The following is a 14874-nucleotide window of genomic DNA, read 5'->3' on the forward strand; positions in this document are numbered from 1 at the left end:
GTGAGCTGCATTGGCTTCCAGTTGCCCTCCGGGTGAGATTCAAGGTGCTAGTGATGACCTATAAAGCCCTACATGGCATGGGTCCGGATTACCTACGGCAACACCTGCTGCCAGCGTCAACCTCCCTCCGTCCAGCGCGCTCCCACAGAGAGGACCTCCTCAGGGTGCCACCAATCAAAGAATGCCGATTGGTGGCCCCCAGGGGGAGGGCGTTCTCTGTGGGCGCGCCAGACCTGTGGAACCGCTTACCGGTTGAGCTCCGGATGGCCCCCGACCTTCGCTCCTTCCGACGGGATCTAAAAACATATTTATTTGAGCAATCCGGCCTAGTTTGATGGGTTAGGGGTTGGGGTTTTAACATGGTTTTTTAACTACTGTATATATCGGGCATAATATTTAATTGTTTTTTAACTTTTGTACTTTGTATTTTGATATTTATTGCCCTGTACACCGCCCTGAGTCCTTCGGGAGAAGGGCGGTATAAAAATTTAATAAATATAAATATAAATATAAGTGTGTCTCCCGTTTCTTCTTTTCTTTAGACTGGCCAAACCAAAGTCCCGCAGCCGTTCTTCGTATGTTTCAGTCTCCAGGCCTTGGATCATCTTAGTGGCTCTTCTCTGAACTTTTTTTTTCCAAGGTCTCAACTTTTTTTGTGTGATATAGTGACCAAAATTGGCTGCAGTATTCTAGGTGTGGTCTTACTAGGGCTTTAGAAACTGGAACTAATACTCTGCGTGATCTTGATTCCATGCCTGTGTTTATGCAACCCAGGATTGTATTAGCTTTTTTGGCTGCTGCTGCACACGGCTGGCTCATAGTCAAGTGATTGTCCATGAGGACTCTCACAGTTGCTGGTTTTGAGCCAAGTTTCACCTATTTGCGAGACCACCTGCTGCCATTGTCAACCTCCCATCGCCCGGTTGCTCCCACAGTCGGCCTCTTCAGGGTTCTGTCGGCCAGGCAATGCCGGCCGGCAACCCCCAGGCGGAGAGCCTTCTCTGTGGGCACGCCAACCCTCTGGAATGAACTGCCTCCGGAGCTGCGGACGGCCCCTGGCCTTCGGTCCTTCCGCCGTGACCTGAAGACTTGGTTGTTTCAACAAGCGGGCCTGGACTGACTACCTATTTTAATTAGGTTTTACTGGGTTTTAAATTGTCATGTTATCATTGCATTTACTAGTTGAATTCTTTTTAAATTTTCATTCTATGTTTTTTCTTTTTTAATTTTTATTGTTGTGAGCTGCCCTGAGTCCTTAGGGAGAAGGGCGGCATATAAATTTAAATAAATAAATAAATAAATAAATAAATAAATAAATAAATAAATAAATAAATAAATAAATAATCTGTACTTGGACCTTTGTTTTTTCCTAACCGTGAGAAGAATGAAACCAGTGGAACAACTTGCTACCAGATGTGGGTGCTCCATGACTGGAGGTTTCTAAGAAGAGACTGAACAATAGTTCTATTCAGACTTTTTTCCATGCTTCAGCCCAAGCTTGCAAAAAAAAAATGTTTTATGAAATCCATTCTTTAAAGTTGACACCATTCTTAAGGTCGCAGCCTTGTTTAGTGGCTCCTTGCAGGGGTCTAGATAGGGCTGGGCTGAATTTCCCCCCCCCCCAGCAGCCCCTTCCCCAAAGGCTTTTCAAACTCTGCAGGGCCCTCCAGGTGCCGTGTGTGGCTCTGAGTCCCATTTCCGCCTCCCAGCCATTAATGCAAGTATTGAGGCAGGGGGCCCCCAGGATGCCCCCCCTTGATCTGGAACCGCAGAGGAAGGGTTTTTGAACCGGCTTTCTCTCCACTTCATCCTTGGTCCATCCTTGCCTAATTAGAAGATTGGGGGGGGCTCCTTGGCCAGTGCGTCTCAGGGCTGGCGAAATTTCGATTACCTTTTGTGGCTTTGTGTGTTGCTCTCTGGCTAGTTTATGATGCAGTGTGTGGTATGAACAGAGAAAAACAGGTTGATTCAAGATCCGGTTGAAGGGCTGTGTGAGAATGCAGCCACTGGGTACAAAATGGGGTCTGGGCAAAAGAGGTGGGGGGCTCCTGTGTGGGGAAGGAGAGAATTCCCCCAGCCCTCCCACAAACCCTGTGTCTGTGCTGGCTCCTTGGGCGGGTAGGGCTGGCACACGCTGTTGTCTATGCCTGGCACGGAGGGAAGAGAGCAGCCAGAGGGGCACCCAGTCTTGGCAAGTGGCTTTATTTATTCATTGTCCATTTTCTACGGAGGCACTGGGGCCACCATAAATGTGCCCGACAGGTGTGGCAAATTCCATGCTTTCAAGGTAAAGGGGGGGCAGCCTTTGCGCCCTTCTGGGCACAGGCACAGAATCCGGGACCACCGTCTCCTCCAGGCAATAATTTATTCCAGAATTCCCTTCCTTCCAAAGGCGCCTGAAGGCTTCCGGCGCCTGGCCTCGTCCTGATCCGCCCCTCTTTCTTCAGCACGAAGCAGCCCAGCTTCCCTCCACGGAGCCCTTAGGGAGAGCCTGGAAAAGGGAAGGAGGCCTCAGAAACAGTCTTCCCTGGGATGGGGGGGGGGAATAGATGGGGGGGATTCCCGGTCCACCCTCTGGGGTGTTGGAGAGCCCCTCCCCCTTCTTGCTAGGCTGGCCTGTCTGAGAGGCAGAGAGGCACCGCTCCCTGCTGTGAGGGGCTGCTTCTCTTGTGGGGGGGGGACATCCAGCCTCAGCCTTCGTGACCCCCCCCCGAGTTAGTCTGGGGGAAGCTGAGCTTCTCTTCTGGAGCAGGCTTAGGGGCGAGGGGATCCCTTCTAGCTGGGGGTGGAGCAGGGGAGGGGGTCTTCTGAGATATATGAGTGGCAGCGTTCCAAAGGGGTCCAGGATCCTCTCTCTCCTGCTGGCCAGAGGGCCAGAACCATCTGGGGGGGGGGCAGGAAGAGCGCTTCTTGGGTTGTGCTGCTGGGGGGGGCTGGCTCTCCTTCCCCCCCTTCCTCTTCTTTGCACTTGGCCCTCAAGGTGTGAAGGGCCTTCGCACAGGGCCTCCCCACCCTTCAGCCCCCCCCTCGTGCAGTGCCACACACCCACCTCTGTTGTGGCACTTCAGCCGGCACCAACGACGCTTCTTGAAGTTGTTGGCGTTCCCCGCACAGCCCCCGAAGGTGAACTTCTGGCACTGCTGGGTCTTCGGGTCATAAAACCAGCGTTGTAATTTTAAATCGCAAGGGCCTTCTTCAGCAGGCAGCTGGCAGAGGTCTGCAGGGTGGAGGGAGAGGTTGACACTAGGTGGGCAGCGATATAGATGCTTTAAGAGGGAGGGAGGGAGGGAAAGGGGGGAAGGAAGAAAGGAGAGGGAAGGAGGGGATGAAGGAAGGACAGTCAGAGTGGGAAGGAAGGAAGGAAGGAAGGAAGGAAGGAAGGAAGGAAGGAAGGAAGGAAGGAAGGAAGGAAGGAAGGGAGAAAGGGAGGGGGAGGCAAAGAGTGAAGTAAGGAAAGAGAGAGAGAGGAAAGGAAGGGAGGGAGGGAGGGAGGGAGGAAGGAAGGAAGGCAGGAAGGGAGGGAGGGAGGGAGGGAGGAAGGCATCAGAGACCCAGAAGGCTCGGCCCAGGGCAAATTACCAACCATTTGGAATCCTTAGAAGGGGCGGGTGCCAATGACAGTGAAGTGACATTATGGCCCCTGGAATTTTGGTGTTTGTCCAACTGGTCATGTGCCCTCCACCATGCCCAGCATCTGCAGATGAGCCGCGAGCTCTGCCATTAGCATGCCAGGGGCGCCTGGAGGCCCCCAGTGGCGTGCGTGGCCTGCCAAGACACAGCCAAAGAGTTGCTCATGGCCCGCGCCCCCTCCTGTCGAGCGGATGTCTCTGGGTCTCACCTGTGACGGGCTTCATGCAGCGCAAGGCACAACCGTAGGAGCAGCACTTATCCATCTCCTGGCAGTTGCCGTCATGCAAGCAGTCTGTCTGGCATGGCACCAGGGCACCGCGGGGGCTCGGTGGGCAGAAGCCCAGCTTTACTGCAAAAAGAGAATCAACCCATGGGCTCCGGGAAGTGCTGCTCATGCAGCCCCACAAGGGCCGGCACAAACCCCATCAGTGTGTGTGTGGGGGGGGCAGGAGGTGCAGGAAAAGGGAGGAGCCTCCCCCACCCCGTACCGGACTCTTGAGATCAGCTGCACCAAAGGAGGACCAGTCAAGGGCGGCCTGCATCCTGCATGTGCAGCACCCCGAAAAGCGAAGCAGGCTTGGGCCTTTTCCTGCATGGGCTCAACAGACACCCCCCCCTCCCGAAGACCCCACCCTGCCAAAGAGGTAGGCTCACCAATCTGTCCACAGTAGCGCTTGCATTCCTCCAGGGTGTGGTAGCGGTTGCGGTTCCCGGGGCACCCGTGGTAAACGAAAGGCTCGCAGCTCTTGGAGGTGACGTTGTAAAAAAAACGGTCTTTAGGCTCCCCGCATCGTTCTGAATCGTTGGGGACGGAGGTGCAGCTTCCCTCGACTGGCAAGAGAGAAGATTCGGGAAACTCAAGACTTTTCTCAGTTGTAGGTGCTCGGGGGGGGGGAGAGGGAGGATAGAGCAACTGTCAGGACCCACCCCAATCCACGTCTTAGGAAGACAAAAACTCTTGGAGTCAGTTCTAGTCCAAAAGGAATTTTTACTAGGACATGCTTGGTTGTGGGAATACAAGACAGGACTTGGTATTGTTTTACAAATTGAAACTCTATAAAGGGATCCCGGTTCAACCCCCCTTCCCTTGACCCCATTTGGTCAGCCCCCCATCCTTCTACTTCGTGTCATCCCTTTCGTGGGAAAGGAAAAAAAGGAATTTCGAATCTTTATGGTTATTGGCTTCTTCCTCTCCAGAATTAAACGAAGACACAAGCCAGATGCCCTCTTCCCTAACCCTCCCTTTTGTTCCCCCCAGTTCAAAAGGTTTCCCTTGGTCTTTGAAATAACCTAAGGCAGGCTGAATCCACATCCGCTCCTCCTTCCTCGGGAGATGGCAGAATCCATGGGGGGGGGGAGAGAATGTTTTAAACATACATTTATGAATGTGATATAAATGGATTCTGACAGCAGCCCCCGAATAGAGGGGTCACCAACCTTGGCAACTGGGAGACTTGTGGAGTTCAACTCCTGGGCAGTTGGAACTTTAACTGGCTGGGGAATTCTAGGAGTTAAAGTTGCCAAGGTTGGAGTCACTCCCCCAAATAGAATTTGCATTCAGAGCCCTGGGGGCTTTGGGGGGGGTGTCCCTTTACCCAGGGAGGATCCCTTTAAATTCCGGGCTGTTTTTTTTTTTAAAAAATTGTTTGTTTGTTTTAGTTGTCTTTGTTAGATGGTTATATTTTAACTGAAACTCAATCACCCAGAGGCCCTGAAGCGAAGGAAAACATCACACCAGAATGCTGAACATTGGAAACCTCATGCTGGAAGGGACCTTGGAGGTCTTGAACAGAACAGAAAATAGAATCGATTCCAATAGAATAGAATAGAATAGAAATAGAATAGAATAGAATAGAATAGAATAGAATAGAATAGAATAGAATAGAATAGAATAGAATAGAATAGAATAGAATAGAATAGAATAGAAAATATGGAATGGAATAGAATAGAATAGAGAATGAATAGAATAGAATAGAATAGAATAGAATAGAATAGAATAGAATAGAATGTAGGAATAAAGGATAGAATAGAATAGAATAATAATGAAGAATAGAATAGAACAGAACAGAATAGAATAATAATGAAGAATAGAATAGAATAGAATAGAATAGAATAGAATAGAATGTAGGAATAAAGGATAGAATAGAATAGAACAGAATAGAATAGAGAATGAATAGAATAGAATAGAATAGAATAGAATAATAATGAAGAATAGAATAGAACCGAACAGAATAGAATAATAATGAAGAATAGAATAGAACAGAACAGAATAGAATAATAATGAAGAATAGAATAGAATAGAATAGAATAGAATAGAAAATATGGAATGGAATAATAGAATGGAATGGAATGGAATGGAATAGAATAGAATAGAATAGAATAGAATAGAATAGAATAGAATAGAATAGAATAGAATAGAATAGAATAGAATAGAATAGGAGAGGAGAGGAGAGGAGAGGAGAGGAGAGGAGAGGAGAGAAGATGGAAGGGACCTTGGAGGTCTTCTAGTCCAATCAGCTGCTCAGGCAGGAAACCCTCAACCATTCCAGACAAATGGCTGTAGTCGGATCTGACCTGACTTGCATACCCTAATTAGCGATTCTGTAAACCAAGCCAAGGCCTGCTATCCAGAGCCAATCTGGGGGGGGGGGCTTTTTTGACCCAAGAATTCCAAGGAGCAACTTCACTCTGCCGAAATTCTTTCAAGACACGTCACAAAGCAAGCAGCGCATCGGTGGGGGGACCCTGGAGGGAAAGGGGGCTGATCAGGTGAAACCAGCAAGACGCTTCAAAAGGGGCAGAAGAAGCGAAGTCTTGAAGGAGGAAAAACCTGGCGTCATGGATAGGAGGGGGGGCTCCTCCCGAGAAGCATCGCGGGGGGGGGGATGCTAAACATGAGCCAGCGGTGTGACACCACCCTGGAGAAGTACAGACTTTGGCTGAAAAGAAGCCACCATTCCCGGCCTTTGCACGCAGTTCTGTGTGTGAATTTGAGGGTGGCGACCAGGACGGAATGAGGGGAAACGGTGCCCGGAGCTGCTCAGCATTCAAACAAACAATAGTTCGGAGGCAGGCTTAGCCTCGAGAAGGGGAGAGGAGAGGAGGCAGTGGGAGACCCAGCGTCTGAAGGGCCGTCACGTGGAAGATAGCCAGGATTGTCCCAAAGACAGAGCAACAAACAAAGGTTTCAGCGATAAGAAGGGAGATTAATTTGGGGAAAACCCTGAGCTGTTTGACTCTTTGCCGGAGCGTCTGAACAGAGCTGGAGGGGGGGGCATCTCTCAGGGAGCTTCCTGCCCTAAGCAGAGGGTGGACTAGATGACCTCTCAGAGCCTACAAATTCTGACATTCTGTAATTCTACGAATATTTGTATCAAGAGCAGTAACTCCTTGCTCTGTCCCTAGGTGTTTATTATAACATCGAACTATTAATAATGTTGATTATATTATTATAATATAATTACTTTTCGCTTGGTTTTAAAATCTGTACGCCGCCCAGAGTCGCCTTGTAGGGGAGATGGGCGGCATAGGAATTAAATAAGTAAATAAATAAATAAAAACATAAATAAACATTAAAATAACCCCGCGGGCTGCTGCGATCCCCTTCGGGGAGGGTGGGGGGAAGGTGGGAACCGGACCCCCAGTTCATCGAGGTCTCCTTCTGCACCGGGCCGGTCTCCTCTCTCCGGGATTCTGCCCGAGGAGCCGTTCGCCGCCCCGAACCGTCCGAGGCTCCCTTCGGGTCCGCAGCCTGACGGGGCGACACCCCGGCGGGAGCGAAGCTGCGTGATTCACCGGCCTTGCCCAACCCTCCCCCGCCTCGGAGTTACGCGCGTCGGGCAAACGCAACCTTCGTGGGAGCGGAAGTGCGTGTTGGGCGCCGCCGGGCCCTCCTTCGTGGCCCCCGGCGGGCTGGGCCGGACCTTCGCCCTCCGCTCGCCCCTTCCCACGGGCGCCTTCGATGCGGCCGCGCCTGGCCTGCCTCCCCACGGCCGCCCGGAGTCCGCTGACTGCCAGGTGGGCGGCGTCCTCGGGAAGCCGGGACCCCTTCCCCAAACCCGAAGGGCGCCGGGCCGAGACGGGGACCCCAAAAGACAGCCTGGCCCAGCAGAGCCTCGCTCGCCCCCCACCCCCTCCCGTCTAGGGCTTCGCCACGGGCGGAGGACCCGCATTCCCGGGTCCGGGGAGAGAAGGGGGCGTCTCTGGGAGGCGGGACGGAGGGTTTCTCTGGGCCTTCGGGGCTCATCCCCGAGGCTCCAACTGCGAGGGGTTCAGACGGGGCGGGGGCTTCCGGGATCCGACGAACAGAAGGACCCTCTGGGCGAGGCATCCCGCCGCCCACCCCTCCCGCCCTGGCGCCCGCCCCACTTACAGAGGTCGGAGACGGAGAGCAGCGGGCTGCAGAGGACCAAGGCGCCGCAGAAGAGGAGGAGGAGGCTGCGACTGGATCCCATCAGGCTGGCTGGGCGACTGAGCCGCCTCCGACTCGTCTCCCGGACAAAGAGCGCGGCGCCCCTGACCCCCCCTTCCCTCCCCTCCGGAGGGCCGGGCTGGGAAACCCCCTCGCCCCGTCCCGCCCTGCGCCTCCGGATGACTCCTGCGGGGAAGGTTTCGACGCCCGGGGTCTGGCGGAGACACGTCAGCGGGATCCGGGCGGAGCGGGGTAGGGCAGGCTCCGTGGTTTCATAAGGGGGGGGGCGATGACACCCGATTACCCTCGACTCCTCTGCCCCCACAACCCCGAGTAGGGCAGAAGGACCAGCGTCTCAGCCTCCAGGCGCGGGAGATGCCTCCCGCGGACCCATTGAATCCGAATCAGAATAGGAGCTGGGACCTTGGAGGTCTTCTAGTCCAGCTCCCTGCTCAAGCAGGAGACCCCATACCATCCCAGACCAGTGGCTGTCCAGTCTCTTCTTAAAAGCCTCCAGGGATGAAGCACCCACAACTTCTGAAGGCAGCTTCTGTTCCACTGGTTAATTGTCCTCACTGTCAGGAAGTTTCTCCTTAGTTCCAGGTTGCTTCTCTCCTTGATGAGTTTCCATCCGTTGCTTCTTGTCCTGCCTTTTGGTGCTCTGGAAAATAATTCGATCTCCTCCTCTCTCAAACATTGGAATACTGCTATCATGTCACCCCCCCCCCCCAAGTCCCTTTTTCCCTAGACTGGGCCAAACTCAAATCCTCCAACCGTTCTTCATAAGTTTTAGTCTCCAGGCATTTCATCGTCTTTGTTGCTTTTCTCTGTACTTCTTCCAAAGTCTCAGCATCTTTTTTGTGATGGGGTGACCAAAACTGGATTCAGGATTCCAGGTGTGGCCTCACTAAGGCTTTATAAAGCTGTACCAACACTTGACGTGATCTTGATTCTGTGCCTGTGTTTATACAACCCAGGATTGTATTGGCTTTTTTGGCTGCTGCTGCACACGGCTGGCTCATGGCCAAGTGATCGTCCTCTCACAGCTGTTACGTCTGAGCCAGGTTTCACCGCATCTGTATTTGGACCTTCGGTTTTTCCTGCCTAAGTATAAAAGCTGCGTTTCCTCCACATTCAACATCATTGCTGGTGGGAGATCCCCCTTCTGCTTCCAGGCTTCACTGACCTGGCTTTGGAGGGGCATCTGAAAGCCCTGGAGGTTTTCAAGAAGAGACTGGACAGCCGTTTGTCCGGAATGTCATAGGGGAGGGATGTCCAATCTTGGGAACTTTTTAAGACTTGCGGACTTCAACTGCCAGGATTCCACAGGCAGCACGGCTGGCTGGGGAATTAATAATAATAATAAAGTTGGAAGGGACCTTGGAGGTCATCTAGTCCAACCCCCTGCTCAGGCAGGAAACCTTATACCATTTCAGGCAAATGGCTGTCCAGTCTCTTCTTAAAAACCTCCAGTGTTGGAGCATTCACCACCTCTGGAGGCAGGTTGCTCCACTGGTTAATTGTTCTAACTGTCAGGAAGTTTCTCCTTAGTTCTAGGTTGCTTCTCTCCTTGACTAGTTTCCATCCATTGCTTCTTGTCCTGCCTTCAGGCGCTTTGGAGAATAGCTTGACTCCCTCTTCTTTGGGGCCGCCCCTGAGATATTGGAACACTGCTATCATGTCACCCCTCACCCTTCTCTTCGTTAAACTACACTTACCCAATTCCAGCAGTCGTTCCTTATATGTTTTAGCCTCCAGACCTCTAATCATCTTTGTTGCTCTTCTCTGCACTCTTTCTAGAGTCTCGACATCTTTTTTACATCGTGGTGACCAAAACTGGATGCAGTATTCCAGGTGTGGCCTTACCAAAGCATTGTAAAGTGGTATTAGTATTTCACTTGATCTTGATTCTATCCCTCTGTTAATGCAGCCTAGCACTGTGTTGGCTTTTTTGGCAGCTGCAGCACACTGCTGGCTCATATTGAAGTGATTGTCTACTAAGACTCCGAGATCCCTCTCACAGTTACTACTATTGAGCAAAGTACCACCTATATTATACCTATGCATTTGATTTTTCCTGCCTAAGTGTAGAACCTTACTTTTTTCACCATTGAATTTCATTTTGTTAGATAGTGCCCAGTGTTCGAGTCTGTCCAGATCCTTCTGTATCTTAAGCCTATCTTCTGGAGTATTGGCTATTCCTGCCAGCTTGGTGTCGTCAGCAAATTCTGGGAGTTGAAGTCCGCAAGTCTTAAGGTTCCAAAGTTGGACTTTCCTGGTCCTGGAACTGCTGCTTTGAGCAGGGGGTTAGAGTAGAAGACCCCCCCCCCCAAGGCCTCTTCCAAGCCTGTTATTCTGAAAGTCGCCACTCTGGCTCCCGCTGGGGGCTCCTCGCCTGGCAAATTGCAAGTCTGGGCTGGTTGTGATGGAGCCCCCTCCCCCTGGGGGATTCTGTGGGTGGGACCAGGCTGCAGCTCTCGGAGGGGATGGGGGAGTGCCCTGGGGTCTCCTGGGAGCTCTTCATTTCCCCTCCGAAGCTTTTCTCTTTTTCCAAAATGAAAACTAAGTATGATGGATACAGGTGTCAAAGAATAAATGTAGGTAAAATAAGACCGAATTTTCACAGAGCGATACCTCCGTGCTCCCGATGGGGGATGCTGATAACGGTGTTGATGGCAGCTTTTCCTTTTAAACTGTTTATATCTTTTTATGAAAATATTAAAATGTAATGCAGACTAAACTAAAAAAGAGATAGAAAGAAATAAAGAATGTAAGAGAAAAATATAAAAATATAACAAAGAGAAAGAAAATGTGTGGAGTTGCTTCCAATTTCCACCACAGGTATAAAATTCAGTGACTCTTCACCCCCTCCAAGGTCACGACAAATTTCTATCTGTGTACAGGTAGTTCTATCCCGTTTATCTAGTGGCTGATCAAGGTTACAAAAGCACTGAAAAAAATTACTTTAGACTTCTCTTCTCTTCTCTTCTCTTCTCTTCTCTTCTCTTCTCTTCTCTTCTCTTCTCTTCTCTTCTCTTCTCTTCTCTTCCCTTCCCTTCCCTTCCCTTCCCTTCCCTTCCCTTCCCTTCCCTTCCCTTCCCTTCCCTTCCCTTCCCTTCCCTTCCCTCCTCTCCTCTCCTCTCCTCTCCTCTCCTCTCCTCTCCTCTCCTATTCTATTCTATTCTATTCTATTCTATTCTATTCTATTCTATTCTATTCTATTCTATTCTATTCTATTCTATTCTATTCTATTCTATTCTATTCTATTCTATTCTATTCCATTCCATTCCATTCCATTCCATTCCATTCCATTCCATTCCATTCCATTCCATTCCATTCCATTCTATTCTGTAATTCTATTCTATTCTATTCTATTCTATTCTATTCTATTCTATTCTATTCTATTCTATTCTATTCTATTCTATTCTATTCTATTCTATTCTATTCTATTCTATTCTATTCTATTCTATTCTATTCCATTCCATTCCATTCCATTCCATTCCATTCCATTCCATTCCATTCCATTCTATTCTATTCTATTCTATTCTAGGCAAATGACTCATATTTATGACAGTTGCAACCTTCCTGGGGTCACGTGATCCCCATTTGCGACCTTTTGACTAGCAAGGTCAGTGGGGAATCCAGACTCACTTAGCAATTGTGTTACTTACTTAACAACTCAATTCACCTAACAGCTGTGGCAAGAAAGGTCGTCCAATGGGGCAAAACTCACAACAGACTTGCTTAGCAACGGAAATTTTGGGCTCAATTGTAGTCGTAAGTCGAGGGGGTGGAGTGGGTGCTTGTTCGCCCCTGAGGGACACAGGGATGACCCCCCCCCATAGAGACTGGCTTTGGGGCTCTGCTCCAGTGGGGGTGATCTGGTGGGAGCTGGTGTGCAAATGGCCGTGAAGTGGGTTTTTTTCCCCCCAGCTGGGTGTGCAAGAAACCCCAGAGGAGGAAGGCGTCCACTGTGGTTGTGTGAAGAAGAGAAAGGAGGGCTGGCCGGGCGTTGGGAGACGCAGGGACAAAAGAAGGATGCCTGGGAATCTGCTTTGGTGAGACCCTCAGTCGCTCTGTTCTGGGAGGGGGCATGGCAGCCCTTAACTGGACTCTGGAAAAGGGTTGGAGGGTCCCCGGTGCCCACATTAATCACCCCGCCTTGAAGAAATGAAGTCATTGGTGACTTATGAACAGATGGCATGCAAATATTTTGTGTGGACAATTATAGCATCTGTTTAAAACAGACAAATATCTCCATGCAGGAGAAGCCCTCATGTAGCAAATATTTTTCCCTAAGATTCTGTTCTGTTTTGCAGCTTTCTTCCTCCTGCTTCTCCCCCCCCCCCCCGTTCTGCTTAATTTAAATAAAGGCAAAAAACTTTCTCTGATGTGCCTCATGGCCTCCAGCCAGACCATCCGTGTGGAGCCATCGCAGGACGGCAGAGGCTCTGTGCCCACCCCAGACTTACTCTGGAGTAAGCGCTTCCTGGGGACTGAGCTTCTGTCCATCTGGCAGGGATTTCTGGCTACGAGAGAGGCGCTTCCCCTGCGGATCCCCCCCCGGAAAGCCACGTTGGGGAAGGGTGCTCCTCTTCCCCTGACATGGGGGGGACATGGGTCAATGTAGGGAGGGAAAACCCCCAAAGGGGCAGAAGGAGACACCAGAGACTAAGACGGGAAGCTGGAACCAAAGCTTTATTGCAGAGAAGAAGGGAGGAGCCCAGGGTGGGTTTTGGGGGGAGGGTCTTCGGGGTGGTCCAGGACAGAAGAAGGCTCTTTGGCTCAAGTTGGAACACTAGATCCAATTCGGGTGGGTCTCCTCGTGGGTGAAGCTGTAAAAAAACAAAACATTCAGACGTGAGGTTTCCGCCCATGATTCCCTCCAGGTCTTCCCCCTGCCTCATCTTTCAGCCACGGAGACCCAGGCCTGAAGTCAGGGGGAATGTCCTGATTGGGAGAGAAGGGAAGCAATGGGGCAGCCTCCCCATGGGAGTTATGGGGCTCCAACACCGGGGCTTTCAAGCGGAATACAGAATTCAGAATTACAAAGTTGGAAGGGACCTCAGAGGTCTTCTAGTCCAACCCCCTGCTCAAGCAGGTGACCCTGTACCACTTCAGGCGACGGCTGTCCAGTGGCTTCTAAAAACCCCTCCCTCGACGGAGGCCAGCTTGATTGTTCTCCCCGAGACAGAATTTTTCTCCTTAGTTCCAGGTTGCTTCTCTCCTGGCTGAGTCCCTATCCCTTGTTTGTTTGTCCCGCCTTCAGGTGCTTTGGAGAAGAGCTTGACTGCCTCTTCTCCATGACAAGAGCAGAGCAAAGATGGGACAAGATCTCTCCAGGATGCTCTGCACTGGAGGGAGGATGGACTAGATGACCTCCAGCGTCTTTACCCATCCTGTCTTTCTAGGAGGCCTCCATGTTCACAGGAGCTTTCTAACTCGGACATGGAGTGTTTCTCACGATCACAAATGTGAGGTTGTGACCCTAATCCCCTGGCGAAGCTATGGTGGGCCTTCCTGTCACCTCATCATGGACCGGTTCTGGTCTGCCCAGAGGATGAGCTGGACCAAAGTGGGCAAGGGGTTTTGTCCCGGCCTCTCCTCTTCTTGGAAGTCCTCCTTGCCTGGGACCTTCTGGCATCCTGACCAGGCTGGCAGGAGGACCATCTTCTCCAACACAAGGACCCAGCAGCAGCTGAACTGGGGTGGGGGGGGGTGGGGAACCATTCTCCCAATGGTGGTTCAGGAGATTAAAGAGACAGTGGGCATGGGACGTGGTCAGTCTCGTGGCTCCCACAGAGTGGGGGTGGGGTACCTATCAGGAAGAAGGGACCCACCACACCAGACCAAGCTCTGCTTCAGCTTCAGGGCATCTTCCTTTTTTTTACATCTGCTCCACCTCTGATGCATGCGAGGGGAGCCTGAGGGACCCCAGAGGGTGCCCAGAGCACGACTGGACCGAGGAGACACCACACAGCCCTTCCTTTGCACTGAGCAAACTGCACAAGTGACAATGTCCACACAAAGTGCAGTCAACCAGGCATCCGTAATGGCAACACTTCATGTTCCCAGGGCATTCCCACTCACTTTCACACCTCAGGGGACAAAACGTGCCCGTGTCTGGAGGGGGTCTGGGACCCACAGAACTGAAGATCCCAAGGCTGAGACGTTCTCCCGGGATTGGAGCCCCAGAGCAAGCAAGGTCCCATCTCTGGACCCTCCCCCAGCAGCCAAAGCCCCTCCGTGCAGCCAGGATGAGACGTTGCCAGCTGGAAGAGGGTCCCGCCTCTTGCCCCTCTTTTTCCCCCAGAGCCTGGCTGTGTCCTTCTGGGGTTGACCTCTCAGGACTCTGAGCTGGACTGTATAACTGGACGCCTCTCTCTTGACCTGGGATCCTGGGGGTGGAAATGTGTGTGTGTGTGTGCGCGCGCGTGCGTGCACACACACACACACCATTTCCACCAAAGAGGAAGGTGGTTCTCCTTGTGGGTGTGTGCTGAGGCCCATCTTGGCCCTCCCTCTCCATCAGGGAGGGGTTTGTGCTGGCTCTGCAGACCCCTCCCCAAATACAGAGGAGCAAAATAGCACTCATGAGCGGGGGGGGGGGGGGGGGGGGGGGGGCTAGGATGCAGCACTGCAGGCTTCCTCCGTGGACTGCCAGCTGCCAGCAATTTGACAGTTTGATCCTGACCGGCTCAAGGTTGACTCAGCCTTCTGTCCTTCTGAGGTCAGTAAAATGAGGACCCAGATTGTTGGGGGCAACTTGCTCTCTCTTTACAACCAGTTAGAGAGGGCTGCAAAGCACTGTGAAGCAGTGTATAAGTCTTAAG

General features: G+C 51.5%; 1 protein-coding gene across 1 annotated transcript; it reads right to left on the reverse strand.

Annotated features, from left to right (window-relative positions):
• Positions 1 to 2193: 2193 nt before the first annotated feature.
• On the reverse strand, positions 2194 to 13771 carry LOC310637714 (uncharacterized protein; the record flags this gene model as incomplete). The annotated part of the gene is made up of 7 exons (XM_083358215.1): positions 2194 to 2491; positions 3050 to 3217; positions 3839 to 3979; positions 4285 to 4461; positions 8003 to 8356; positions 12514 to 12641; positions 13569 to 13771. The coding sequence occupies 7 exons, from the start codon at positions 13769 to 13771 to the stop codon at positions 2481 to 2483; spliced, it is 1182 nt and encodes a 393-aa protein (XP_083214341.1). The 3' UTR covers positions 2194 to 2480.
• Positions 13772 to 14874: the final 1103 nt, after the last annotated feature.

This window comes from Vipera ursinii (assembly GCF_947247035.1).
Source record: "Vipera ursinii genome assembly, chromosome: 3".
Taxonomy (NCBI): Eukaryota; Metazoa; Chordata; class Lepidosauria; order Squamata; family Viperidae; genus Vipera; species Vipera ursinii.